The 25,225-nt window shown below is 43.3% G+C and overlaps 5 protein-coding genes across 6 annotated transcripts in view; 2 read left to right on the top strand and 3 right to left on the bottom strand.

Moving 5' to 3' along the window:
- sema3fa (sema domain, immunoglobulin domain (Ig), short basic domain, secreted, (semaphorin) 3Fa) overlaps positions 1–3,365 on the top strand; it is a 39,991-nt gene extending 36,626 nt beyond the window's left edge. Inside the window, 7 exon segments of the mRNA XM_062563974.1 lie at positions 36–243; positions 391–479; positions 553–597; positions 2,135–2,292; positions 2,427–2,494; positions 2,668–2,801; positions 2,900–3,365. Of these exon segments, the coding sequence (XP_062419958.1) occupies positions 36–243; positions 391–479; positions 553–597; positions 2,135–2,292; positions 2,427–2,494; positions 2,668–2,801; positions 2,900–3,331 (1,134 nt within the window). The 3' untranslated portion in view covers positions 3,332–3,365.
- Positions 3,366–6,317: 2,952 nt separating this feature from the next.
- gnat1 (guanine nucleotide binding protein (G protein), alpha transducing activity polypeptide 1) lies at positions 6,318–10,005 on the top strand. Its single transcript, XM_037490203.2, has 9 exons — positions 6,318–6,577; positions 7,495–7,537; positions 7,625–7,766; positions 7,856–8,013; positions 8,100–8,228; positions 8,337–8,466; positions 8,570–8,723; positions 8,812–9,014; positions 9,098–10,005. Exons 1-8 carry the CDS (start codon positions 6,472–6,474, stop codon positions 9,000–9,002), a joined length of 1,053 nt encoding a protein of 350 aa, XP_037346100.1. The 5' UTR covers positions 6,318–6,471; the 3' UTR covers positions 9,003–9,014; positions 9,098–10,005.
- Positions 10,006–10,728: 723 nt separating this feature from the next.
- On the bottom strand, positions 10,729–16,588 carry edem1 (ER degradation enhancer, mannosidase alpha-like 1). Of its 2 annotated transcripts, none has more exons than XM_037490202.2 (12): positions 15,954–16,588; positions 14,808–14,880; positions 14,200–14,303; positions 13,952–14,123; positions 13,669–13,852; positions 13,415–13,589; positions 12,798–12,915; positions 12,519–12,689; positions 12,342–12,415; positions 12,152–12,248; positions 11,694–11,879; positions 10,729–11,514 (listed from the first exon to the last, which is right to left on the bottom strand). In XM_037490202.2, exons 1-12 carry the CDS (start codon positions 16,421–16,423, stop codon positions 11,425–11,427), a joined length of 1,914 nt encoding a protein of 637 aa, XP_037346099.1. In that variant the 5' UTR covers positions 16,424–16,588; the 3' UTR covers positions 10,729–11,424. The 2 variants fall into 2 exon arrangements, with proteins under 2 accessions (XP_037346099.1, XP_037346098.1); XM_037490201.2 differs by having other exon boundaries at positions 12,798–12,918; positions 15,954–16,587.
- Positions 16,589–17,019: 431 nt separating this feature from the next.
- Positions 17,020–21,682, bottom strand: arl8ba (ADP-ribosylation factor-like 8Ba). The gene is made up of 7 exons (XM_037490204.2): positions 21,463–21,682; positions 19,259–19,339; positions 19,065–19,138; positions 18,842–18,935; positions 18,690–18,757; positions 18,250–18,320; positions 17,020–17,876 (listed from the first exon to the last, which is right to left on the bottom strand). Exons 1-7 carry the CDS (start codon positions 21,583–21,585, stop codon positions 17,827–17,829), a joined length of 561 nt encoding a protein of 186 aa, XP_037346101.1. The 5' UTR covers positions 21,586–21,682; the 3' UTR covers positions 17,020–17,826.
- Positions 21,683–22,186: 504 nt separating this feature from the next.
- On the bottom strand, positions 22,187–24,921 carry LOC119229618 (CD27 antigen-like). The gene is made up of 5 exons (XM_037490167.2): positions 24,801–24,921; positions 24,594–24,713; positions 24,293–24,424; positions 23,367–23,561; positions 22,187–22,966 (listed from the first exon to the last, which is right to left on the bottom strand). Exons 1-5 carry the CDS (start codon positions 24,919–24,921, stop codon positions 22,830–22,832), a joined length of 705 nt encoding a protein of 234 aa, XP_037346064.2. The 3' UTR covers positions 22,187–22,829.
- Positions 24,922–25,225: the final 304 nt, after the last annotated feature.

Here is a 25,225-nt window from a genome sequence, read left to right as displayed (position 1 = left end):
TATACATTTTCCTTTTCAACAGTGTCCGGAGGCACTTCACCCCCAACATGAAATCCACAAAGGATTACCCAGACGAGGTCATCAACTTCATGAGGAACCATCCCACCATGCACAGTGCCGTATACCCTGTGCACAAGCGCCCCCTGGTGGTCAGAACCAACGTGGACTACGAGTTCACCACAATCGCAGTGGACCAGGTGACCGCAGCGGACGGGAGCTACGAGGTGCTGTTCCTGGGCACAGGTCGGTGGTCTGAGCCCTTAAGGGACGTCATGTGCTGATTGTTGAGATGGAGGAAAATGAGTGCAACGTGAAACTAAGCAGAAGCTCGGAGCTCCGTGTCTGAAAACGTCCACTGGGCTGATGTGGAAGTTCTAATCATCATTACAGATCGGGGGACCGTCCAGAAGGTGATTGTCCTGCCCAGAGACGACTTGCAGACGGAGGAGTTGGTCCTAGAGGAAGTAGAGGTCTTCAAGGTCAGTCTTCAGACTTAATCTGTTGACTTTTTATCTATCTGTCCTCTAAACAGTTTATTGTTTTTTACTGCAGGTTCCCACGGCAATTACCACCATGAAGATTTCTTCAAACGGGTATGTTACTTCAAAGGGGATTTGGATTATTCAATTCAATTCAATTCATTTTATTTTGTATAGCCCAAAATCGCAAATTAAAAATTTTACCTCAGAGGGCTTTACAGTCTGTACACATGCAACATCCTCTGTCCTGAAACCCTCACATCGGCAACAGGAAAAACTCCCCAAAATATGAAAAAAAAACCCTTCAATGGGAAAAAAGGGAAGAAACCATAGGGAGAACGTCAGAGGAGGGATCCCTCTCCCGGGATGGACAGACTGCAATGGATGTCATGTGTACAGAATCAACAATGTAAAAGATGTACAATACACTCAATTTCTCTAACTGAGATGATACAAGTAATTGCAAGTAGCAGAACAGGTGTACGGAAGGACCACTGCAGGGACAACCTCCATCAGATAGAACCACCATCCACAGAGGCTTCTGTGGGGAGGGAGAGCAGAAAGATGTTGGTTTTTGATGACAGTAATATGAATCATATTTAAAGTAATGATGATGGCAGCAGCAGGTGTCAGCAGAGCCATGAGCCAGGAGTCAGAACCGGGGTCCGCACGAAACTATGATCCACGGAGACCTGCTAGGCGAGAAAGCACAAAAAACTCCCGGAAAGAAGCTTAATTAGTGATGTACATTAATAAAACATGGATGATTGTGGGAGGAGAGAGTGAGAGTGTGAGAGTGAGAGAGGGGCTCGGTGTGTCCTAAGAAGTCCCCGGCAGTCTAAGCCTAGAGCAGCTTAACTAAGGGCTGGCCCAGGCTAACCTGAGCCAGCCCTAACCATAAGCAATATCAAAGAGGAACGTTTTAAGCTTTATCTTAAATGAACTGACCGAGTCTGCCCCTCGGACTGAAAGTGGAAGCTGGTTCCACTAAAGAGGAGCTTGATAACTGAAGGCTCTGGCCCCCATCCTACTTTTTAAAACTCTAGGAACGGAGCGTAGATGCCTTGTAGGGCAATACGGTGTAACAAGCTCTTTAAGATAAGACGGTGCCTCACCAGCAAGTGCCTTGTAGGTGAGGAGAAGTACCTTAAATTCTATTCTTGATTTAACAGGAAGCCAGTGCAGAGAAGTTAACACAGGAGTTATATGATCCCATTTCTTAGTTCTTGTTAATACACGTGTTGCAGCATTCTGAATCAGTTAGAGAGGTTTAAGCGATTTACAAGATTATTGAATTATCAGAGTTTATTGTTGTACTTGAAAAAGACATCTGATTTGGAAATTTCTAAGCTAGAATTATTATGATTTTGGTAAAACAATTATTTAATTTCTGAAAAAATATAGTTTTCTTTCTTTTACAGTTCTCAGTTTTATTAAATTCATACTACGGTTGTAATGAAGGGTTTTATTTGCTGCTTATTAAATAGAGAAGAACTAATAATATATAAGAACTTAGAATATAGAACTTTCTCAGTAACTCTCAAATCTAGTTTCGTCCTTTTTTAATCTTTTAAGGAAAGTATAAAGAAATTGCTCCACATTTTTAGATTTTAAGTACGGTAGTAACCAAAAGAGTTCATTTTGTTTGTTAACAGCAACAGCTGTATGTGGGCTCGGTCTTGGGGGTGACCCACCTGGCTCTCCATCGCTGTGATGTGTACGGCGAGGTCTGCGCCGACTGCTGTCTGGCCAGAGATCCGTACTGCGCCTGGGACGGCAAGTCCTGCTCCAGGTATTCGTCCTCGCAGAAGAGGTGAGGATAAAGATCGGGCACAGGGCTCGTTTGTGAAGAACGATTTCATTCTGTTTTTTTTTTCTCCCGGTTTGTTTTAAAAATATATTTAAGTTATGCTCTTTTGTTTTTGATTGTTGATCCGACCCCTCTAGACGGAGCCGTCGGCAGGATGTTAAATACGGCAACCCGATCCGCCAATGCAGAGGTTACAACTCAAACAGTGAGTATCAGGACCACTCGGTTCACATGAAATAAAGGAAATAAGACTTTTGTTGAGATTCTTTCTTTGCATCTGGCCTGTTATTGTAGTTCATTTCTTCCCATTCGTCCATTTACTTCACATATTTTCAAAGTGAATAATGCATTGAGCGTACTCTGCATACTGTGTTACAGCCAATAAGAATACTCTGGAGACAGTCCAGTATGGGGTGGAGGGCAGCACTACGTTCCTGGAGTGCCAGCCCAGGACTCCCCACGTGTCTCTCAAGTGGCACCTGCAGAAGGAAAACAGTGACAGGAGGAAAGAGGTGAGGCTTTAAGTGTAAAGTTGTTTCAACTGACTGGTGTTTAAAAACCAATCCATTCCACACATGAACTGTCCCCCTGACCGGGCCTCTCTTTCCAGATCCGCTCCGAGGGTCGCGTCCTAAAAACGGAACAAGGCCTCCTGATCCGCTCGCTGCAGTCCTCCGACAGCGGCGTCTACCAGTGCACGTCCACGGAGAAGAACTTCAAGCACACGCTGGTCAAGCTGCAGCTCGTGGTGCTCTCCAGCCGCACGGTCAACAGCGTGCTGGTGGAGGCCGGCGGGCCGGCCCTCGCGCCGCCGCAGTCCAGCGCCTGGACCCCGAGCGCCGGTCAGTACAAGGACCTGCTGACCATCCTGAGCCAGCCGGAGATGGGCCTGATCAACCAGTACTGCCAGGACTACTGGCAGCTGGGAGACGTCAGCCTGGGAGACAACAAGGCCAAAAGCCTGAAGGAGCTGAAGGAGCAGAAGAAGCCCCGCAGCCGCCGGCATCACGACGAGCAAACGACCCCCCCCGCTGAGACATGAGGAGCCGATGTGCCAATGTGCCAACCTCGTTGTCCCCCCCCCCCCCCCCCCCCCCGTCTACCTTTACACAACACCCCCCCCCCCCCCTCCTCGAACACTGCAACCCTCCATTTAGGGGATTGACTCCAGTTAGAAAGATGACATTTTAGAGGTTTCTATGTAACTGTTGGGGAGAAAAAAAAACACAATATTTATTGTAGGTTGTAAAAAGTCATTCTTTGTACCTACCTAGAAAAACACGTTTCTTTTTTGTTTGTTTTTTTGTGAATAGGTAAATGTGTGCAAATATTGTCGTATTATTGTTAGTGTTTATTACAATGTGTTGTTATGTTGAGAATATCTTTATGTTTGGTGTTTTGGAGAAAACGAGGACTGGATCGCCACCACGTCGGATCACATGACTGCTGGCAGTATTCGGTGTCTCTCGAGCTGGAAGTCAAACTTCCCCAAACTCCCTCACCACAACTCTCTACTGTGTATATACCAGACAGTTTTTTTTTTTTTGTTACACTGCAATATACGAGCTGTAAACGAGTTGGAACGATAATCCCCGCATTTCTTGGGACACGGAAGCACAAAAGAAATGGCGACCCGACCGCAGGCGGGACAACTTCTCTCCGCCGGACGCTCCCTGGCAGGCGAAGGTACGTCTCTCCTTTTTAATGTTTGTGGTCCAGCCGGGCCTCGGAGTAGATGCGCCACCACCATCGCACCGCCCTCCCAAACTCTCCCTGAACCAGAGGCCCGCCGGGTGTTTTGTTTATATGTGAATAACACAATCTTAATGTTGTATCCTCTTAACCAACGTGATCTTTGTAATAAGCTGTGTTTTGGGGGGGGGGGGGGTGGGGGGGGGGGGTAAAAAAGGGGGTCCTTTTTAATGGCACGAAAGCTGAAAATAGAACATTTTGCCTTCTCTTTTGTCTTTTGAGATGAGAAATTCCAGCAGGCAGCTTCATTGTGAGTTTGTGAAAGATTGCGATAGAAAAATAAAATAAAAATAAATAAAGACACAAAGCACCTTCTGTTGCCGAATCGGTAATCTTGATGAATGGTTAGACGCGTCCCCCGTCTCTGTGGCATATGCAGAATACTCATGAAGGCAGAGCATTTAGTTCATATGGTTCTTTTTCTTTGCCCCCCGATGAAGCTAAAAGTTAAATTCCTGCCAGTTTCAGGCTAAATATTGGTTTCTCTCAGTGAATATTTATCGTCAATCATGTAAACGGGCTACGCTTCTATTAACGTCTAACAAATGGTTGCGTGTTTTCTATATAAGCTGCTCAACAACAGTCAGCTGCTACGATGCTGTACTACATCACGCGTGCCACAGACTTCATGTAAAACTCCCATAAAGCAAAACGAACCACACGCTGATCACCACTAAACCTGAAGGGAAATCTTCAGAAGGTGACTTTTCATTGTGCATGGCATGTACAGTGTGATGTAAATGGTATTGGTCTAAAATGCTACGTTGCTGTACAGTGAATGTCTTTCTCGTTGTGGGAATGTGGAAATACGATCAGTGCAAGAAAGATACTGAAAGTACAGAAAGGTCAGATTGTGATTTTAGATTTGAAATCTCTCTCTCTCTGTCTCTCGTTTTTTTTCTTTTTTCTTTCCTCCCAAATTTGCAAATGTGCATTTATTTTACTTTCTCCGTTTGGCAGACTATGCTCTGGGTCGTTGAGGTAAAGCAGTGTATGATATAATGCACAGTTGATGTTATTGTAACGATAAAAAAAAAAAAATAGCATCTTTTCTTCCCTCATCAATGTTGCTGACTAATAAATTAAAGCTCTATATTTTATGATAACAGAGATTCTGTTCTGTTTGCTACACAGTCGGGAGGGTTTGTTGTGTGATGCGTGACACACTTCAGTGCTATTTGTGTTACTGATCAACAGTGTTGGAGGAAGCTAACGGACCCTCTACCAAAGTAGAAGTAGCATTACCACGCTGTGAGTACTTCATTACAAGTTCATGTCTTGCATTGTTACTTATTTAAATAAAAATGTCATCATTGGCTAAAAATACTTGGTTATCAATGGTATGAGTAGATAATAAAGAAAAATTGCCCATTATTATATTAGATCATTCTTTATAATATTTGAACTTGTATAATAAAGAAGTTGTTTTGTAATATTATATTTGTTCATCATGTTTTATCATGTAACTACAGGTGTCTAGCGTGACAAAATGAGAAAATGCAATGGATTATGAGTATGAAGTGACACTATTTGGAAATTTTGAAGGGAAAGTAAACGTACCTGATGTAAAGTGATGTATTTAACAGTGTGCTAAAGTGTTAAAAACGATCGGTAAAATGACAGTAAGTGTTTGACAAACACTGTGCAATGCTAACCCACACTTACTGTACATACATAATTGAAAGCGAGTAGATTAGGATCCTTAACCACCTTCAGATTTAGGTCAATGAGATCAGTCAGGTGAAACTGCAAATCTCTAAGCACCTCGGAGCTCACCTCCAGTCTGCGGTTTCTTACAAGAAATGTCAGTTTGTCTTCTTTGTCGTGTCGGGACTGGAAGGCGATGGCCTGGTTATATATTTCAGCAACCGCATTTCCTGAGTGTATTCTATTTTTTTTAATTTTTATAATTCTGAACTCTTTCAAACTTGGTACATTCAAGACCACATATGCTCCCATTATTGATATGGTATTTATTTTGGTGCTTATGCCAGCAGAGGTTTTGGTCAGAGTTCCCAGCCAAAGGCAAACTCAAGTTACAAAGTTATTCAGCTTGAAATGCTTCCTTAAAATGGAACCTAACAGCATAGAGAGATAAGCACTTGAGCCGATGTTCATCTTCTGCTGAGCGCAGCAATGTCCCCCCCCCCCCCCCGAAAGGTTAGATCACTCCTGCGCCGATGTATGTCCGCACCTCCCCACGCCTTTTTGGCTCTGCCCTAAAACAATCCCGTCCTTGTGCCCCATTGGCCCTTTCCCAGTCAGGTGGGCAGAGGATGCCCAAAATCCTCTCCTAAGACGGGAAAATACTCCCATCCCTCCAGTGTTTGCTGCGTCGCGGTTGACGGCACCGGTCAGGAAGGAGGCCGATCAGCTAGGACCTACTTTAGGGCTTTTCAGCAGAGGGGCCCAAGCCGAGGAAAAGGTAGGATGGGGGCTGGAGCGAGCGCCGAGGAGAAACACTCCAAGGAGCTGGAGAAGAAGCTGAAACAGGATGCCGACATGGATGCAAGAACCGTGAAGCTGCTGCTGCTGGGTAAAGACGATCGGGTTGGATGCAATGACAGGGAAGCTCAATGGTGACACAAGTTTAGGGGCCTCAAAAGGCCCCCATTGGGACGCCTTACTTTACCTTGAATCTAGTTGTGATGAAACGTCATGGTTTACTTTGTCGCTTGTGAAAACTTACGTGACATAATTTCTTTGATCCACCATATTTATCTGTACAACCTTGACCAAAATGTACAAAATTGCATAGTTTGAAAGCCTGTTTGTTTTTCATCACTGTTAATACGAACAAACATGTTTGACTAAAGTAAAAGCTTAAAAACCTTTGCCATTGACTTAGACTAATAATAATAATCACTCAACTCAATCCCTTGTTAATCCTTAAAAAAAAAACAGATGCAACACATAGGGCTTAATCCTGAAGGACACGGATACTCTACTGCCCAAATAGGGCCTGTGTCTACAGCATTCACATTTAATGACCCAAATAGATCAGAGACACTACGTAATGAATCCATCAAGGGGGAAAATTTGCTTATTTCAATCAATCAATTTTTGGGGGGGGGATTTTATTTATTTATACGCACATATCTTAATATTGTTAACAAGGTTAGATTAAACTAGTACCATTTGTTATACCGCTCGGAGAATTTGATGGGTGGTTACGGATAAAGTTTCACACTCGGCTTAATCATCTCCTCATGACGATGTAGGTCAGGGCCAGGGAAAGTTCCACCTGACATCAGCTTTCAGCAAGATTAGACCTGAAGTAAGAAGTATTATGACCTGTTGCGATCCCCTGTGCAATTACCTGCAGATAATAGCATTAAATAAACATCAACATGAATAAAAAGCACCAAGACTAAGTGATAGTCCTGGAATAAAGGGATAGATGTGTTATTTATTTCAAATAACAACATTTCTTGTTTTTGTCCTTGCATGTAGGTGCTGGAGAATCAGGCAAAAGCACTATTGTCAAACAGATGAAGTAAGATATTTGACTTTAGTACGAGTCTCAAATCCTCCCAACCGACAGCGAGTCATATTCTAATGCTGTGAATGTTCCCCCAAACAGAATTATCCACAAAGACGGTTACTCACTTGAAGAGTGCCTGGAGTTCATTGTCATCATCTACAGCAACACCCTGCAGTCCATGATGGCCATTGTGAAAGCCATGACCACGCTCAACATGAACTTCGGCCACGCCGATCAGCAGGTAACGGCCGACGAGGACGTCCACATCTTTTGCCTGAATTGATTTCCGTTAAGCGCACGTGTCGCTGTCCTCCTGCGTTTGCCCTGCAGGACGATGCCAGGAAGCTCATGCATCTCGCAGACACCATCGAGGAAGGCTCCATGCCGAAGGAGTTGGCGGACATCATTATACGCCTGTGGAATGACTCTGGCATACAGGCGTGCTTCGACAGGGCCTCGGAGTACCAACTCAACGACTCCGCCGGATAGTAAGCGCTCCCGCGGGCCTGCCGACACGACCACGACCACGTTGTATTCGCTTGTCACTGAACTCGACTTCCATCTCCTCCCTCAGCTACCTGAATGACTTGGAGCGACTGGTCCAACCGGGCTACGTGCCCACCGAGCAGGATGTGCTGCGGTCAAGAGTGAAGACCACCGGCATCATCGAGACCACCTTTTCCCTCAAGGATCTTAATTTCAGGTGAGCCGCTGCGGTGTTTCTCGGTGAGAGGGACGGCGCCAAACGAAGCCTTCAACGGGGTGCTTGCCTGCGCGAAAGGGTCAAACCCGTGCTCCTGTCTGTGTGCAGGATGTTTGATGTGGGCGGCCAGAGGTCAGAGAGGAAGAAGTGGATCCATTGTTTTGAAGGTGTGACGTGCATCATCTTCATCGCCGCTTTGAGCGCCTACGACATGGTGCTGGTGGAGGATGATGAAGTGGTATGGTGACGGTGTTCTTCTCCTTTTTGGTCAATCGATAGTTTGTTTAATTTGAAAGATTCTTTGCTAAAAACACAGCTATTTTTTTTTTCTTCTTTTTCAGAATCGGATGCACGAGAGTCTGCACTTGTTCAACAGTATCTGCAACCACCGCTACTTTGCCGCCACCTCCATCGTACTCTTCCTCAACAAGAAAGATGTGTTTCTTGAGAAGATCAAGAAGGCTCACCTCAGCATGTGTTTCCCTGAATATGATGGTGGGGTTGATCGAAAACCAAGACTTCTTAGCACAGTTTTAGCACAATTCTTTTACTGTGGCTTTTCATCTTGATTTGTCTCGCAAAGGCCCCAACACGTACGAGGATGCCGGTAACTACATCAAAATGCAGTTCTTGGACCTGAACCTGCGTCGAGACATCAAAGAGGTCTACTCTCACATGACCTGCGCCACGGACACAGAGAACGTCAAGTTCGTGTTTGACGCTGTGACCGACATCATCATCAAAGAAAACCTGAAAGATTGTGGTCTCTTTTGAACACCAAGGAAGGTGAGTCGTCTGCTCCCTAATAATCACTCGGAATCAAAACTTTCGGACCAGCTCTTGAATCTTGCTTTCTTTTTATTTTCCAGAGTGGTGTTTAGGCCCTGGTCACATTCCACAAATCCCCCTCCCCCCACCCCCCCCAATTTAAACTGAGTACCGAAGATGAGACCTATGGTCCCTCAAACCAGGGAACACAAAAGAAAAATGTCATAGCTACCAATTTGTTTTGAACACGAGACTGCGGGTCACATGGGACCAGAAGTCAGAGAATCAGACCAGTTGTTTTTAGTCAGACTGACTTTTCTCATGCACTCCTTTTGAGAAGTGCTCTGCGATCCGTAGTAAGAGACGTCACAAGCTTCTGTCGGTACAAAATGACTTCTTCTCACCTAATTGAACAGATGACTGATGCGTTTCGGCTCAATGAACTGGTCAGCACGCAGCCAAAAAGGAACCGAGGGGGGGGCCTCCCCACCCCGCAGACGCGCTTCAACCTATTAGAGATTTTGAAGGAATTCAGTAGAAACGGTCCAGATTAGTACAGAAACTCAGCAGTGGAATTTGAGACACAATTCAAACTGTTAAAAACACACTTTTGCAATAGTTGAAAGGCGCCAGTGTAAATAATTAAACCGTTTTTTTTCTGTGGAACTGTAACCATGTAAGAGCGGTAGATGAACTTCAATTGAACAATCCTTTTCTTAAAATATTTGGATCTACGGGTGTTTGAGCCGATCATTGTGTAAAGAAGAAAATATTTGTAGACCTTGAGCAAACCTATTAAAGCTTCTGTAGAAAATTGAGTACTTTTAACATTTTTCACCATTAAAAACAACACAGCAATGTCTTGTTCATGGTTTATTATTTAATATTTCAGGTTATTTTTTAGTATTATGAAACCACATGTTCAGAGGTAAACAGCCTTTCATTTCAAACAGATTGGAGGCAGATTTTGACATTTTGAGAAATAAAACGTATTTTCTCTGCCAACTAGCATCATAAGAGTTTTTTTTTTGTTTTAGCCCTTTCCCCTCTGTCTTGCTTTTGTGCTTAACAAACCTGACCAGCTGCTGAGAGTTAGGGACATTTCACCAAATCTGCACGGAGACGTCCATTCATATTCTCTTAATTGTTTGGGCTCTACTATAAATGGAACGGTTTAGACAAAGCTAAAGGAGATGCCAACGCCGTGATGTCATTGAGCCGTGCAGCGTTTATAGAAACTGAGGTTGTTTGTACAACAGGAAGCGGCCCAGAAGAGATGCCTTGGTAGCGCTGTACACATTTCCAACATCACCTCTAACGAGGCATCACATGAAAGGTCCCTGTCTCACTCATCAATATTTACAGCTGTACATTGGCTCATTGCGGTTATTCTTTGACCAAGATAACCAAGTTGGAAGATTTGCTACATAAATAACCAAAGACATTGTAGGCAACAAAATTTTGAGAGAGTTTTTTTTTTTTATGAAAGCATTCATCCATTTTAGTTTTTCCTTTAAACCCTGAGTTCTCACCGCTTGGCAAACAATGGGTATGATGATGTGCAATTATGTGACAGAGAAACAGAAAATTAAAACTTGCATCTAATCCAAAATAAACTATGAAGTAGAGTCTGTGTAGTAAAACATCTGAAAGGAAAATTGTTGAAAACAGACGTTTTCAGTCATTGACATTAAAAAATACATTATATGGCTTTTTGTATTGTTTCTTTAAAAAAAAAAAAAAGCTTAATGCCAGTCAGTGTAAAAACAGTACATACACATGGAATGACATCTACTGTGCAATATTGGCAATGGCTTCAAAAGATTAAATGTTCTTCAGAAATAATATGTGCTGCTGCATATCCAGAATGATCAAGAAAAATGGAAGGCACTTTAAAATCATCCTGAGCCTGTTTCCTCATTGTTGTTATTTGTTCAAGTGCAGCCCTTTTGTAAAAGCGCGGCTATAGTAAAGTGAATCCACTTCGAAGAGGCACTAATCATGTGTCGAGGGATTTTTTTTTTTTTATAGGCTATACATGTGGTACATGTGTGGCTAGATGGCACTGTTCCCAGTAACACAATGAGATTCACAGCTCAGCTGTAAAAACAAACACACACACACACACATGCACGCATGCAAACACTCACACAATGTCAACACACTCATACCTTAACCAACAGTTAGAGACAACAACATACCAGTAATCTAAAATCCACTCACGCCATCTCCATTCGTCACCAGGCAAGCGGCAACGAAGCCTGACCCTTCCCTATGCAGCTGTTCGCCTGTGTTGACCATGTGACCACCCGCCAAAGAGCAGAAATCCCACACAGACCTTTAGGCGACACAGCAAGTGATCAAGCCGCTTTCTCAGGGTTTTTCTTCAGCGTCGGCCTCTGAACCTGTGGAGGCGGAGCCCCTTTTCTCAGAAAAGTCCCACCATGTGATCGATCTGCCTCATGTAGACACTCTTCAGCGGTAGAGTGTACCGTCGCTCTTCCGGGATCCTGTTGCACTGTCAGAGAGAGAACGGTAAGAAAGGGAAAAGGGGCTAACGGTGCTAACATTACAAAACTACCATATGCTGTTGAATGCATGCCCTGAATGTTGCACACTGCGCTTTAAAAATGCACAATATGGGGACGTATTTTAAACTTTATATGTTCTTCCCATGGCGGAAGACGGGGGCCTCACATTGCTGGTGTTGTTCGGAGGAGGCCGGTTGATTGGCTCCGGTTCTGCCGGCGCCGCCTCGTCACAGGGGAACAAGTCATTGCACGGTTTCTCCCTGAAACGCTTGTCTATCGGCACAACATGGCCCTCTGTAGTGAAGATGTACTTGTTGTCGGATTTGTGAAGAGGGTTGTCCTCATCAAACAGCTGCAATGCAAGAGAGATGAGAATTAAATTCGTCTGGCTATGCAACGGTTTATTTTGACAGAATAAGCGATTAACGTTGAACGTTGGGAAAAATGTCTTTCTTAATGTATTTAAACAACAAATAATCTTGGGGTTCGGGCCTATAAATGTACACATTCATTGCACTGCAGGAACAACTTATTTTAGAGATAGTAATATTGTGAAATTGGATTTTAACCATTTGCTAAACTAGATTTGTCCAGTTTGTGAAAGGTGTAATCAGGTAAAGGTACCAGGTAAAGGTATTTGCATGTCTCGCTGAGAAAGAAGCTCTCCATGCGATCCTCTTTGGATTTGTCCACGACATGGTGGAGAGTGGCGTACCCACATCTGGAAAGGAAAAGCTCAGATCAGCTTATTGTCGTCGTCGTAAATTCTCCAAAAGACACACATGCATATAATAATTATAAGTACATTCCACACCTGACTTTGGTATTTTTCTCAAGGCTCTGAAGAATATCCTTTCCAACATGCAAATAGAAAGGATTTTTGGTCGCCTGTGGGACGCAAAGGAAAAACTTGAGTAAAAGAGAACGAGCCGCCCCCCCCCCCCCCCCCCCCCCCCCCCCCCACTGGTTGAGCGTTACAACAGGTGAGCACCTGGTACAGCAGGTAGGTTGACTCGGCCATCTCTGGTCTCAGGGGGTAGAAGAGCACATCAGGAGCCTGCAGCTGCCAGTTGTATCTCTCTGGCAAAGCCCCGAAGCGCTTCCAGATGGCGTAGTAGAAGGCATGCAGGCAGATCGCATTATCAACGTCACCATTCAGCACCTGAGTGGCGGGGCACAAAAAACAGTCGGACGCGACAAAAAGGAATTTTACAACATGTGTTTACACGATCGGCCGTGTGTGTGTGTGCGTGTGTGTGTGTGATCTAACCTGCAGCCCAGGGAAGAAGGCCTGAAGGGAGTCGATCCAGGTGTTCATTATTTCACCACTGAACATATTCACATTAACATACAGAGGTGGGTCACCTTCTCCTTCATTACACGACTCTCTTCTGGGGGGAAAAAAAAAAAAAACACACCAGGTGGAAGAACATGATGACACATTACTAAGTTGTTGGTGTTTTTGCTAATTGACATCAAAATCAATTTTTGGATGCAGAGGCAACCACAGCTCTCCTGAAGCTCATGGTCTGTTCTACAATGGTTACGAAGGCAGAAGAAAGTATTACGTTTTTTTTTCTCCAGAATTCAGCTCACGAGATCTTTTCTGTTGGACAAACAATGCCCTTTGAAACGTCTCTTTGTTTGGCCAGTTCATGAAAAATGACTTTTCTAAGAGAAATGAGTGACCGTTTTCCCAAACATCCCAAAAAGACTGAGCCAAACAGCTCTATTGGAATAAATGGAATTTAAAAAAAAAAAAGAAAGTGGTGGTGGGTTGATCGCTGTGTTTCAGTCTAAACTCTGCGGAATTATTTCCCATCTCAGGTGCGTCTTGTGAAGCTGCCGGTCACACCCACCGTCACATTCTTTCAGCCTGTGACTCACCCTCTCCTCATGTGGCTCTGAATGCTCTCGTAGGCGGCTTGGAACATCCTGTGATCTTCTTTCTCACCAAACAGGATGTACGATTTGAGCAAATACTCATAGAAGGAATCCATACCGGCTCCCAGGCCACTCTGCTTGCCAACCCACTGGCCTGTTTGGATGTTAACTACATTCCCTAAAGAATGACAGAACAATCACAATTACAAATAGGCATCACGACTACGTGTCGTAGACCTTAACCGCGCTGAGCCTACCTAACAGACCGGTTTCGTTGCTCCGCAGGTTCCACAGAGCTCTGACGGCCCGCCTGGCCACCCATTCGAAGGTGGAGTCCCCGATCAGGCGGCTTAAAATCCCAAACTCCACCAGCAGGGACCCGGCTCCCGCCGTGCACGTCTCATTGATGCTGTCAGGAGGAACGCCGGTCTTCAGGTTCACCTGCGTTTTAGATACGAATCAATGACGAGAGTCTGTGCGGGTCTCTAGGCCAAGTCACCTCACGTACACGACAACCACTTGCGGCACAGCCTCACTCACCCTGGGGTAGGGAATGCCTGTGCTGGTGTTCTCGAAGGCGGGCAGCAGGCGGACGGCCAAGTCGTGGGCCAAGTGAAGCAGCTCGTTATCGTACCCGTCGAAGCCGACCTCGCCGAATGGATGTTTGGGGTCCGTCAGCAGGATGTGGGATGAGATCAGGCTTCCCAGGATCCTTCAAAGACAAAGGGGAATGTTGCTCCGGGGTTGCTCTCGGAAGCAGGTTCTGGAAATATTAGCAACATTTGTACCTGATGTTTGCCTCAAACACTTGCACAGTTGAGTCCTTGTCAAAAGAGACAGTGTCTATGACCAGCTTAACGGCCCTCTGGAACTCAGTCACATTGCCGAGCACCTGTAAAGGAAAAAGCGCGTTATGTAACCACGTTGAGCTGCATAAACAAGTTTATTCCATTGCATGAATAGAAAATGGCTGCCGGGTAGATGCTATATTCACATTACTGTCATTATAAAAAGCTAAACTTATTGTGGTGAAACTCTGAACTATCGAGTTACAACCTCATAGAAGTGTCTCGTGTATGTTTTTTGAAAGTGCAACACGTTCATGTGTAGAAATGAGGTTGGTGCCTCCGCAGACACCTGGTCTATTGGCTCAACCGGACTCCGTGCCACTAAGAGTGGCAGAAAACCCACAGCGTACCACGCAGGAAGCGCTAACCAACGAGCCCCCGATTGGCATTCCAAAACACAGGGGATGTTTTGAACATGGTCAGTCTCATTAAAATGGATTGAAATGCTTTGTACCCATCATTTAAACTTTGACCCTATAAAGAGCCATGATAAAGAAGAACTCTGACTTTCAGGACATTGTATGACATTAGGATGACGCACTACTTACCAGTAAAGTATCTAATGTGTCAATCAGGGTAAGGGAGTAGTTGCCCAAAACATCATTTATGTTAATGTTTGACCTGAAATGAAAGCAGTGAAACAGACACAGCGGTGACGTACAGGCTCACTGCAACTACTAATTATATCCATTATCAGTTCATTTTAAGACTATTTACTCTATTACCTAATCCTTATGGTCTATGAGAAGGTTTGAAAAGACTGCATTGGTACAATATTGTATAAAAACCATTGACCCCGTAACTTCTATTTAACAGTGAAACTCTTGATTTGATATTTAAGTGTAACTTGAGTCTGTTACAATTTTCAGCACAGGAGAATAACATGCACAGATGTTTCTGACAACAAGTGTACTCCCTAAACTAAATAACTGGGTGGGGGTATGCATACACATCTTGTGCTTTCTGGATTTCAGTTGAGTCTGATGTGTTTAAGAGCTCAACATAACTTAATGTTATGTGATAGAAAATTATAGATGGCTAGTCTATTAGTCATTAGAATCGTTTGAAGTCGTCACTTTAACCGAAAGCCAAGTATTTACTATTTCCAACTTTTCCAAATATTTTCTGTTTTTCTTGAAACATTGTGATGAACAAATCATCCTCCTCCGTTTGACTTTGGGGTTCTACCAAACAATCCAATTTAGAGAGGTCACCGATAGGGCCCACACATCTCTCTCGTTTTCCCCTGGCATTAAATGAAAGTCAAGTCAAATAATTAAATGGTAAGATGTGCAGTAATCTTTTACATAAAATAATGGTTGGGTTGCAGCCCTTTTTCCCTCTAGTTTAATTGGATATTCACATCCCCACAAATTCTAATCGGAATGTTCTAACGAGTGAGTGATGACGACATTAAAAAGCTCTATGACGTGACAGATCCCTCCCCCCAAACACACACACACAGTTTACTGTACTGCTCAATATGCAAAAGCCTCTGGTCACCGAGCAGCAGCAGCAGCAGCAGGCACATGGGATCATGAACTCCATGCAAATAGTCCAGTCCGCAGAGGACGGTTAGGATGTGCGCTACATGTGCCGCTCGGATAAAACCACCAATAACAACACAGCTATTAACGCACGTTAATTAAAAGGAAACATTAACCTGCCGGTGCAGAGGGCTTTGAATGACTCACGGGTTTAGCACGTCAGGTCCCCTGCCTTCACAGTCTATGGGGTTCAGTTCGTCCTCGGGAAAGGCATGCTTCATGTAATTGTCATACCCGAAATAAAACATGTCTTTGGCCATGTCCTTCATTTTGGCTTTCAGGGTATCCGGGAAGGAGCCGTATTTGCGGGCGTACTCGTCCTTGTCGCCGTCGAAGAAGCTCAGGTAGGATCTGTTGGGGGACTCCTCTTCCACCTTCGCCCAGCTGGTCCTCGCCTCTTCATGCTCGCGGCCGTGTATTCGTTGAGACCACGAGGTGCCGCTCGGATCGGTGGCCTTTTCTTCCCTTAACAACGCGTCTAATTTGTGCAAGCTGAAACTAAGTGGGAAGTTGAACCCCAGGCTAACGTTGTGCCCGAGTCCGAAAGCTAACCACAGCACACAGCTGAGCGACAGTCTCAATACGAGCAGACCAACTACTAATGACCTCCATTGCATATTTGCCGCGGTTCGATGTTTAAACGCATAATTTAAGTCCACACACGTCTGAGGGATGAATGACTGTGGGGCTCCTCTCTTGTTTTGTCAGGTGAAACTACACGCACAGACGGGCTGTGGTGATTCCACCCGTACGCTTCCTGTCAACAGACCAGCCCCTCACAGATGCCGAGCTGTGATTGGCTATTCCGTTGTGGCGTCACGCAAAACGGGTGGAGCGGGCTCGTGCTGCGATTGGCCGCAGAGCTGCCAATCTCCTGGTTGCGTTTCGTGGCAGTCCTTACGTGTCTCAATTCAACTTCTGCCCCAATAGAAAACAGCCACCAGAGTGAGGCGTTCAGGGGCGCACCGCTTTAAAAGCGAAATGGTTGGGTTCATTGTTACACATACACATACATAAATACTAAATATGCATAAGCTCCCATCTTATTAAACTTAATCCAAACCAAAATCAACCGGAGCCACGGTGTTCATTTTTTCAATGTGGTTTCGCTACTAATTTTTCATTAAAAAACTGATTACTGTACTGAAAAGTCTCCACGCAAGTGTACTGTGACATGGTTAAGAAGTTGGTGAACAAATAACGGGACAATGTCTTAGATAAAAAGCATGCCTTTTTATTATTTGAATATATACTGAAGTGGTAATTTTTTTGTTTTGTTTTTTCTTCTCAGGTAGGCAAACCTTGCATGCTGCTTTGCTCCAGGAGGTGAGAGACATTGCACAAGGCACTTTGAATTCTGCCACTATCTCAACTTCGAGGCAGCACAAACATCATTCCACTGAGGCTAGTTACAAACAAAGGCCAATATGCATCTTTTAGTACATTCAGACTTTAAATAGAATCAAATATCCACACACGCAAGTCTCACATCAGTAAAAATCATACTAGCTTGAAGTTTGTACAGACTAAATGCAGAACTTTCTAAAAACCTTTTTTTTTTCCCCCAAAAGAAGAAATCCTGATCACGCTAAAGGATGATGGTCATCAGGTCACTGAGCAGAGCTCGATAGCCAGCTTTGTAAATTACAATTATGTGAGGTCCGTTGGACAGCATCAACCATCCTTTAAGAGGGCGCTGTTGTGTGCGTAATACACACTGTGAACACTGGGTACGATTAACCGGGTAATGCCTAAATGGCGGGCCAAAATTATTTTCCAACTCCCAAGTTAAAGAACAGCTTTACAGGACGAATAATGCCAACAACAATTCTTAAATTTGGTACGAGTCACATCTTTAGTAGTGCATTAGGATTTGGAAAGACCCACAAGTTGAATGGGGGGGAAATACAAGTGTGTCAGGAGCAGAACAGAGCAGCATGTGAGTTTAGTCGGGGAGGGCGGTGGGGCTTGGGGGGGGGGGAGGGGGGGGGTGGGTCATAGCTGGACCACAAGTCCGTTTTCAGCTCCTCCTAGATTTTGAGTGCTGGATGAGCCACTGAAGTGTGATGTCTGCAATAAAAAAAAAAAAGAAAGGTGCTGGGTCAGTTTGAGGGGCGCAATGTGATTCAGGCATTTCACTAGCAACACAAGGCATGGTCGCTTACAATTTTGGTGAAAAGCTACACAGATCCCCATGAAATAGTGTCACAATCATATTTACTGCTTGACATAATGAATACCCTCATACTTATATAGCACGAAACCAAAGGGACCAAGTTTACAATTAACCTTGTTAACGGACGTACCAAAGTAAAAAACAATCTACGTAATAATTAAATAAAATGAAGGCTATGTAAATTGTTGCATTGTAAATGTATTAAGCAACTTAATAGGATGTTGAGTTTCCTCATCAGAGCCCGTAAAGTCATTAATTGCAACTCACCAATGTTGTCTTTCTCTTTGCAGGAAATTGAGTAGCAGCATATCTCTCTGTCCTGAATAGCTGCCAGATTCCTTTGAAGGCAGAACAATGTGCGTGAAATAAAAGAATGCATTCATCTTTCTGATTCTGACCTGCAGTTGCACACCACAGTTAATGACAGCAGAGGGAGCAGGTACCTGTCAATAAACTAAGAATTGACACGGAACAAGCAATTGGGCCACATTTTTTTTAGCATGAAGGTAGTTTAAAAAAAATCAATACAGTTACCAGAAGAAAGTTTAAAAAGTATAGACAAAGTTTTGATTAATAATATTCTAATATTAAATCCAAAATATTTCCAGAATAAACCTTTTTCATGATATTAAGAGTCCACAGTGCACGGCTGTACTTATGTTGTTCAAATTAAATGTTAAGGGCTTTGTACCATCCTCCAGACTTACATTTTCTCAATGAGCTGCTTTTCGTCTAGAGCACCGGGAAGATCCCTTTTGTTACCGAGAACCAAAACCTAAAAACAGTTGTAACAGCAACAATGAATCACCTGCAATGCCTAGACATTGTTTTGCATGACTGGTGCAGAAATCACACTTACAGGAATTCCTTGCAACTGAGGTTTGTCTAATAAATTATGAAGCTCGTTTCTAGACGCCTCCACCTTTTCTTGATCCGCCGCGTCAACCATGTACCTAAAAATGAGCAACAGCAAAGATATTGGTAAGAAGCGTTTTGGCGGCACGAGATGTATGCGGGCGGCTCATTGGGTCGATTCTCATTCATTTTTCGGACAAACTTGAAGATGAAGCAGAGATACTCACACGATTGAATTGACTCCTCGACAGTACCGCTCCCACATGCTCCTGAACCTGGGCTGGCCTCCTATATCCCAGATCTACAGGTTACAGCATTAGGGGCACATCATCAATAATGAGTGTGTCCTTGCAGAACCGGTGCACTGGTTTCACTTGATTAGTTATTGCTACGCTGTCATTAAAGAGAAGGACTAAAATACCTTGATGGTGACGTTTCCTTTAGTGACCTTCCTCATATTGAACCCGACTGTGGGGATCATGTCTTCACTGAAATGCCCAGACTGGAAGGAAATAAGCAAGTGCAAGTTATTTCTTATAAAACTGTATGAGTTTTGATTTTTCCCGCACAGAGCATGTGTGTGTTGGAGGGGGGGGGGGGGGGTAGATGCATATTTACATTATTAATTCACTAGTTACACAGCGTATCCCACTTTACATTTGAAAATAGCCTTAATGTACATTAAAGTACATAATGGGGTATGGTCTGAGAAAAACAAAGGTGTAAGTTGACATACAAACATCAAGTTTAATTGATCACTCAACTTTATCATACTAGATAAAGACTGCTGTTGTTGTTGTTTGGGATCTATTGTACTTTTACAGTTTTACAGCTACTTTTATTAGCTCAAAGTATTTCAGAATCAAAAAGGACTAGAAAAACATATTATATGCTACAATATTTGGCTGGAATCTAGTTTACTCTCTACAATCCTGTAAAAAGGCAGACTAGTATTTGTGAAAATCTAAAATGTTCTCTTAAAGCTAATAGCCCCTAAATATTTAGACTATTTATCTTAGGTTCTTGCTCATTAATGCAAACAGAAGCCCGTGGCATTTCCCCTTTAAGATCCAAACTCAACCCTCGCATTCATACACTTTTCACAGCACATGACCTGCTGGAGTCAGCTGATGAAGCTAAGTGGAAGTGAGTGCAGCAGTCTCATGACTGCAGAGGAGGATCCACCCCCCCAAAAACCATTTGTGCAGTCTTTCGTGACGCGGGCTGGCGGCGATTTTTTTCCCTACATATCTTCAGTGTGAGATAAAAGTAAACCCGACTTCCTCTTACGGCCTGTCACCTGAAACCCAGAAATCAAATTTAACAAGCAAAACCTGTCAAGACCTCGTGTTCTCTGAAATGTACACTGGCACGTTGCTTTTGTCTTGAGCAACACTTACATCCACTTTCGGAGTTTAGAAAAGTGTCACCAGCTTGAACGCAAATTGTACTGTTGACGTTATTACTTGTTCGTCTTCTGAAATGGCTTAATTTGGCCAACCAACAATTGGAAGAATACAAATATTCAGAGTATATAGATATGAAACAAAATTGACAAGTCGATTCATCGTTTTATTGCTTCAGCTCTATTTTCAGATACGTATCAAATTTAACCAAAATCCCAAACCCTGTCAATCCGGTGGAAACGTTGTGCTCTTATTGAAATTACTAAAATTGCACAGGTTAAAATAACACGAAAGACCACCATAGTCACAAGAGAAGCCTGACCGGGGGCCAGAGAGCCGACGGGGTGAAAGGCTTGTGTGCAAAATGTCATGGCAGCCATCGCCGCTGCAAACTGAAGAACGAGTCCAAACGGGATTCTTCTGCTCACTTTTACACAATATGCTGTTGAAAAGTTATTAGTCAACACCACCAGCAGAAAACGCCCAGTCTTTAGAAACCTCATGCTTAAAGTTGCACAAAACAAATGGCTTGCACAAAATGAAATGCTCTCTAGTCTCAAAAGACAGGAAGTCACACCAAAAGATACAATCTGTGTGTACTGATGTGTATTTAGAGCTGCTGCAGTACAAGTCATTCTGCTCATGTTAAATACAACATTTAATGGCTGTGTGTTACTGAACACCTGCATTCAGGCAGCAGATCTTTTTGGTGAATATGTCAACGAGAAAAAGAAAAAAAAACGAAGAAAAAGCGATGCACACATTCAAAAAAGAACAGACCGAGTCTGTGAGTCACTTGTTCTGGCTCACCTTTGACCTCTGCACAGTGCACGACCTGCAGGCCTGTGTGTGATCAGCTGTTGTTATGCTCATAAGCTTTCATCTCAACCCTTTCGTCTAACGATCCCCATAGTTTGGTGGATGTATGCCACTTAACTGCTAAAACCTCTGTGCTGCGTCCAGAGCCACCAGCAGCAGCGGTCCAACTAGTTTGCTCAGCTGACTTGTTGACAAACGTCCAAAAACTGGCCGAGTTCCAGGGTTGTTGTTGTTGTTTTTTTTAATGGACAGAGTAAACTTACGTGACGTTAGTTATTTACACCCGGAAACCAGCGCGTGTAGCAAAGACATACGTTAGCTTAACTCTTATCCCATTATTAGCGCTAACAGTATTAGCAATAGCCGGAGCAAAGGGTTAGCTAGCAGCTGATCAACTTACAGCGATCACGTTTACAAATGTCGTTTTCCCCGAATACTGCAAACCGACCAGCGTCAGCTCCATCTCCTCCTTCCAAAACAGAGCCTTGAACCAGTCCAAAAGCCGGTTAATTAGTGCCAGCATCTTGAGGTCGGGTGTTCACTCGCCCCTGTGGTGTTATGTGCTGCCTTTCTCCCTCCCTGTCAGATGTGGCGTTTTCCCACTGAGGAAGGGAAGTGGTGCGCAGGCGGCTGTCATGTGATCACCGGTCTGCACGAAGGCGCCCGACAGCGCCCCCGCGGGAGCCCGGGGGAAGTGCACCCAACGGTAAAACACTTAAAGGCTGTTCGGATTCATTTAAGGGCTTTTTTATGGAAGTAAATCTGTGCCATCGGGGGTTGAAATAAAAAGTTGATTGAATTTCTAGCACTGAATATTTATGCATTGAAATTATGTACCTTGGCACACCAACATCCGGAGGTTACAATATTCAACCCAAAAAAATTCAACCTTGGCACACCAACATCAGGGACACTAAGGAAGAGCAATCGATTCTAGATTCAAGATCAGGAGCGTGCGTCAAGCTAAAGGAGCGAGCACCCAAAACACCTTCGGCTTTGGATTGTATCAAATTGTAACCTCCAGATGTTGGTGTGCCAAGGTTGAATTTTTTTGTGTTGAATATTGTAGCCTCCATTTCGAATATTTCAACAAAAAAAAAATTTGGGGTTGAATTTTTTTGCGGTGTTTTAATGTTGAAAAACATTCAGGTACATAATTTCAATGCATAAATATTCAGTGCTAGAAATTCAATCAACTTTTTATTTCAACCACCGATGGCACAGATTTACTTCCATACTTTTTACTCAAAAAAAAGAAAAATTCCCTGAAAACTATTATATTAAATATATTATTCGCCGTTTATCATTTACCCTACGTTAACGTATACATGAATAACAAAACAAACACACAACAGGCGGACACATTCCATCATTTTAAAGGGGTTAGAAGAAAAGCAACAGATGGGCTTGACACAATCAACAGTATAAGATACCCTATATACATACTATACACTATATCCATTAAAATATATAAAATATGTCAGTTACTTTTTGAGTTTAATGTGTCCAAAATGTGTAAATATAAGCCATTATTGAATCAAATAAGAAAAAAGAACTGCTCTCATCCAAACCTCTGAATGTAGGACTGGTTTCAAACTTTCCTAATTAAACCTTCATATGTCAGACAAATGATGGTATTTAACAACCCTGGGACTTTTAATTTTGCATCTCTGTCCTTAATCGTTTTCTCTGTACCATTGCACCGACATCATTAGTACACAGACTCATCATCTCATTTTACACTTTGTTACAACAAGTGGTGACTTTTTACAGACGCTGAAGGCTCAAACTGTTGCTGTTCTTGGATTCCTCTTGCATGATGAGCTCAAGCCCACTCTCCTCCTTTGACAGGTGAAAGTTACTGGCATTGTTGGGGACTGCAACAATTTCCACAGGATTGTTATCTGGATTAGAAAATAGATCAAAAGAAAATATTTTTAAATCAGTACCAACATCCTGTTGCAGATATGCCGTGATCTTATACCATCTGTATGCATCACCTACAATCAGACTCCCACACCCCAATCCTAATTATTTGCTATGGGTGTCTAGTTTCATCTAGACTAAGATTTAATTTAATTAAAAAATAAAGGAATCTTCCCAATTTCACTTATTCCTAACTGAAATATAAGATTGTCATTTTTGAAAAAAAAGACACATTTGTTTTAATCATGAATAAATGTAAAATATGAACAGCAGTTTCAAAGAAGTAATGGACTGTATGTGATCCTTCTATCTTTATCTAAACACTCTATATAGATATAGATAGATGTAGATATATATTCCAAATTAAGGCCCACTTACATTCTCTGTGCTTCCCCCGGTTCATCATACAGCCGTAAAACACAGACACAAAGAGGGTGAGAGAAAGCAAAACTATGACGATGCTGAGGGTTAGATGATTGGAGTCCGGTCCTTCTCTCTGCGTCTCTGGTAAAACATCACGCTGAGGCTCACACGTATATGAATACTTTATCAACCCGTCGGTCAAGGTCTTGTCTGTTGAGACAAAGACAAACATGAGTCCACCGCCATCTGTTCTATCAATACTCTGATCTTCTTTATTTGTGCGATATTTTCTCAATATTTGGTCCAGAACTGAATTACCTAGAAGATGAAATCTAAACTCCCCTGGACATTTTCTTTATCGCCACCGTGAGGTTGCTAGTTTTTTTTTCATTTGGAAATATTGTACTTTGTGTCAAGTGCTGGAGAGCAAATGTAGGCGTACCAATAAGAGGGTCCACATTTGCCTGTTTGGGAACATGTTTGCATGCACTCACAGAGCTGCCAGCGCATGGCCGACTCCTTTTCATGTCAAACCACAACTGGCAGGACGAAGGTCCGGTGATGTAAGTGGGCTATGTTCTGTCGTGACTTCAACAAAGAGGTCATCTTTGAGTTCTAGGTCAGATCAAAGCACAAATAAAAAACACATGCCCCTCGGCGGCGACTCGCATCACCCGAGGTTTCACGTGCGCCGGATTCTTAACACTCAGATTCCTGGACATTGTTTGATTGCCCTCTTTTTACTCACTTCAAGAACAGAAGGGCCACATTAACACACGGACTAAGCGGGTGTCATATCTATGAGCACGCCCTGACCTCCCTGACTAGACACAAAATAACAATTAAAAAAAAGTATTTGACATCATCAAACCAGCAGCAGTCCGTTAAAAAAGCTACAACGTGTGTATTTGTTAAAAGAAAAAGAAAATAATTAAACTCACTTGTCCAGTTCAGCTTCTCCCCCACGACACATGTGTTGTTTTCACACGTTGAACAGAGATTGTCCGAGCACAAGAAACCAGAGCGGCACGAACATTTCGTATCTGTGGTCGCTGTACATTTCACCGAAACCTCTGTAGACAGACAAGAAATCCAGTGACGGGACAAGTTGTTCTCAAACACATGATTTAGATTTATGATTTAAATGCATTGACTACGTCAACTGTCGTTGTACTAGGTCTACACAGAGAGCGGGAATATTATTTTTCTTTTCAAAAAAATGTCCGCAAATTGAAGTCTTACCTTGGGGACAAGACCGACATTTCTCACAATAGCCAAACAAGTGATACTTGTCCGAGAAGAAGCCCTCCTCACAGGGGCCACAACCTTTCTGCTCTGAGCACAAACCTTTCATGAACGTACCTTCAAAACAAGAAACAGATTAAATCCATGCACTTTAACAGAGTTCAAATTGAAGACATTCGATCTTCTTGATGAGTTAGGTTTTACCTGGGGGACACAGGTCACAGCATTGGCCATCTACCACCCTCTGTCCGTTTCCACAGGCTGCAGCTGTAGTGCAGACACTCAGTACACACGTTAGCGCCAGGCAGAGGCTCCGAGGAACCATTGCGACCAGTGCTGGGCTCGCGTCTTCACGGTTTTATAGTCGGTTTGCCGACGTCAGAGTGTGGTTTAGCCTGCCGAGCGACACTGTGTGAGACATCAGGAAGTGAAAGACCTCTGGATGTATCACTAGTATGAAAACAATAGTGTTCAGTTTATTTAGCTTTTTTCTTCTTTTTTTATTCAAGATATCCAATGGGATTTTATTTAAATGTATTATTTTATTAAGCCAGGTGTTTGTTCAGCAAAAGCAGAGCGTTATTTGTCGCATAGAGAAAGGTTAGATTTATAAAGGCAGAACATACATA

This window comes from Pungitius pungitius, chromosome 8, assembly GCF_949316345.1.
Source record: "Pungitius pungitius chromosome 8, fPunPun2.1, whole genome shotgun sequence".
NCBI lineage: Eukaryota > Metazoa > Chordata > Actinopteri > Perciformes > Gasterosteidae > Pungitius > Pungitius pungitius.
The sequence above is the reverse complement of the archived record's forward strand: the minus strand, read 5'-3'. Positions and strand labels throughout refer to the sequence as shown.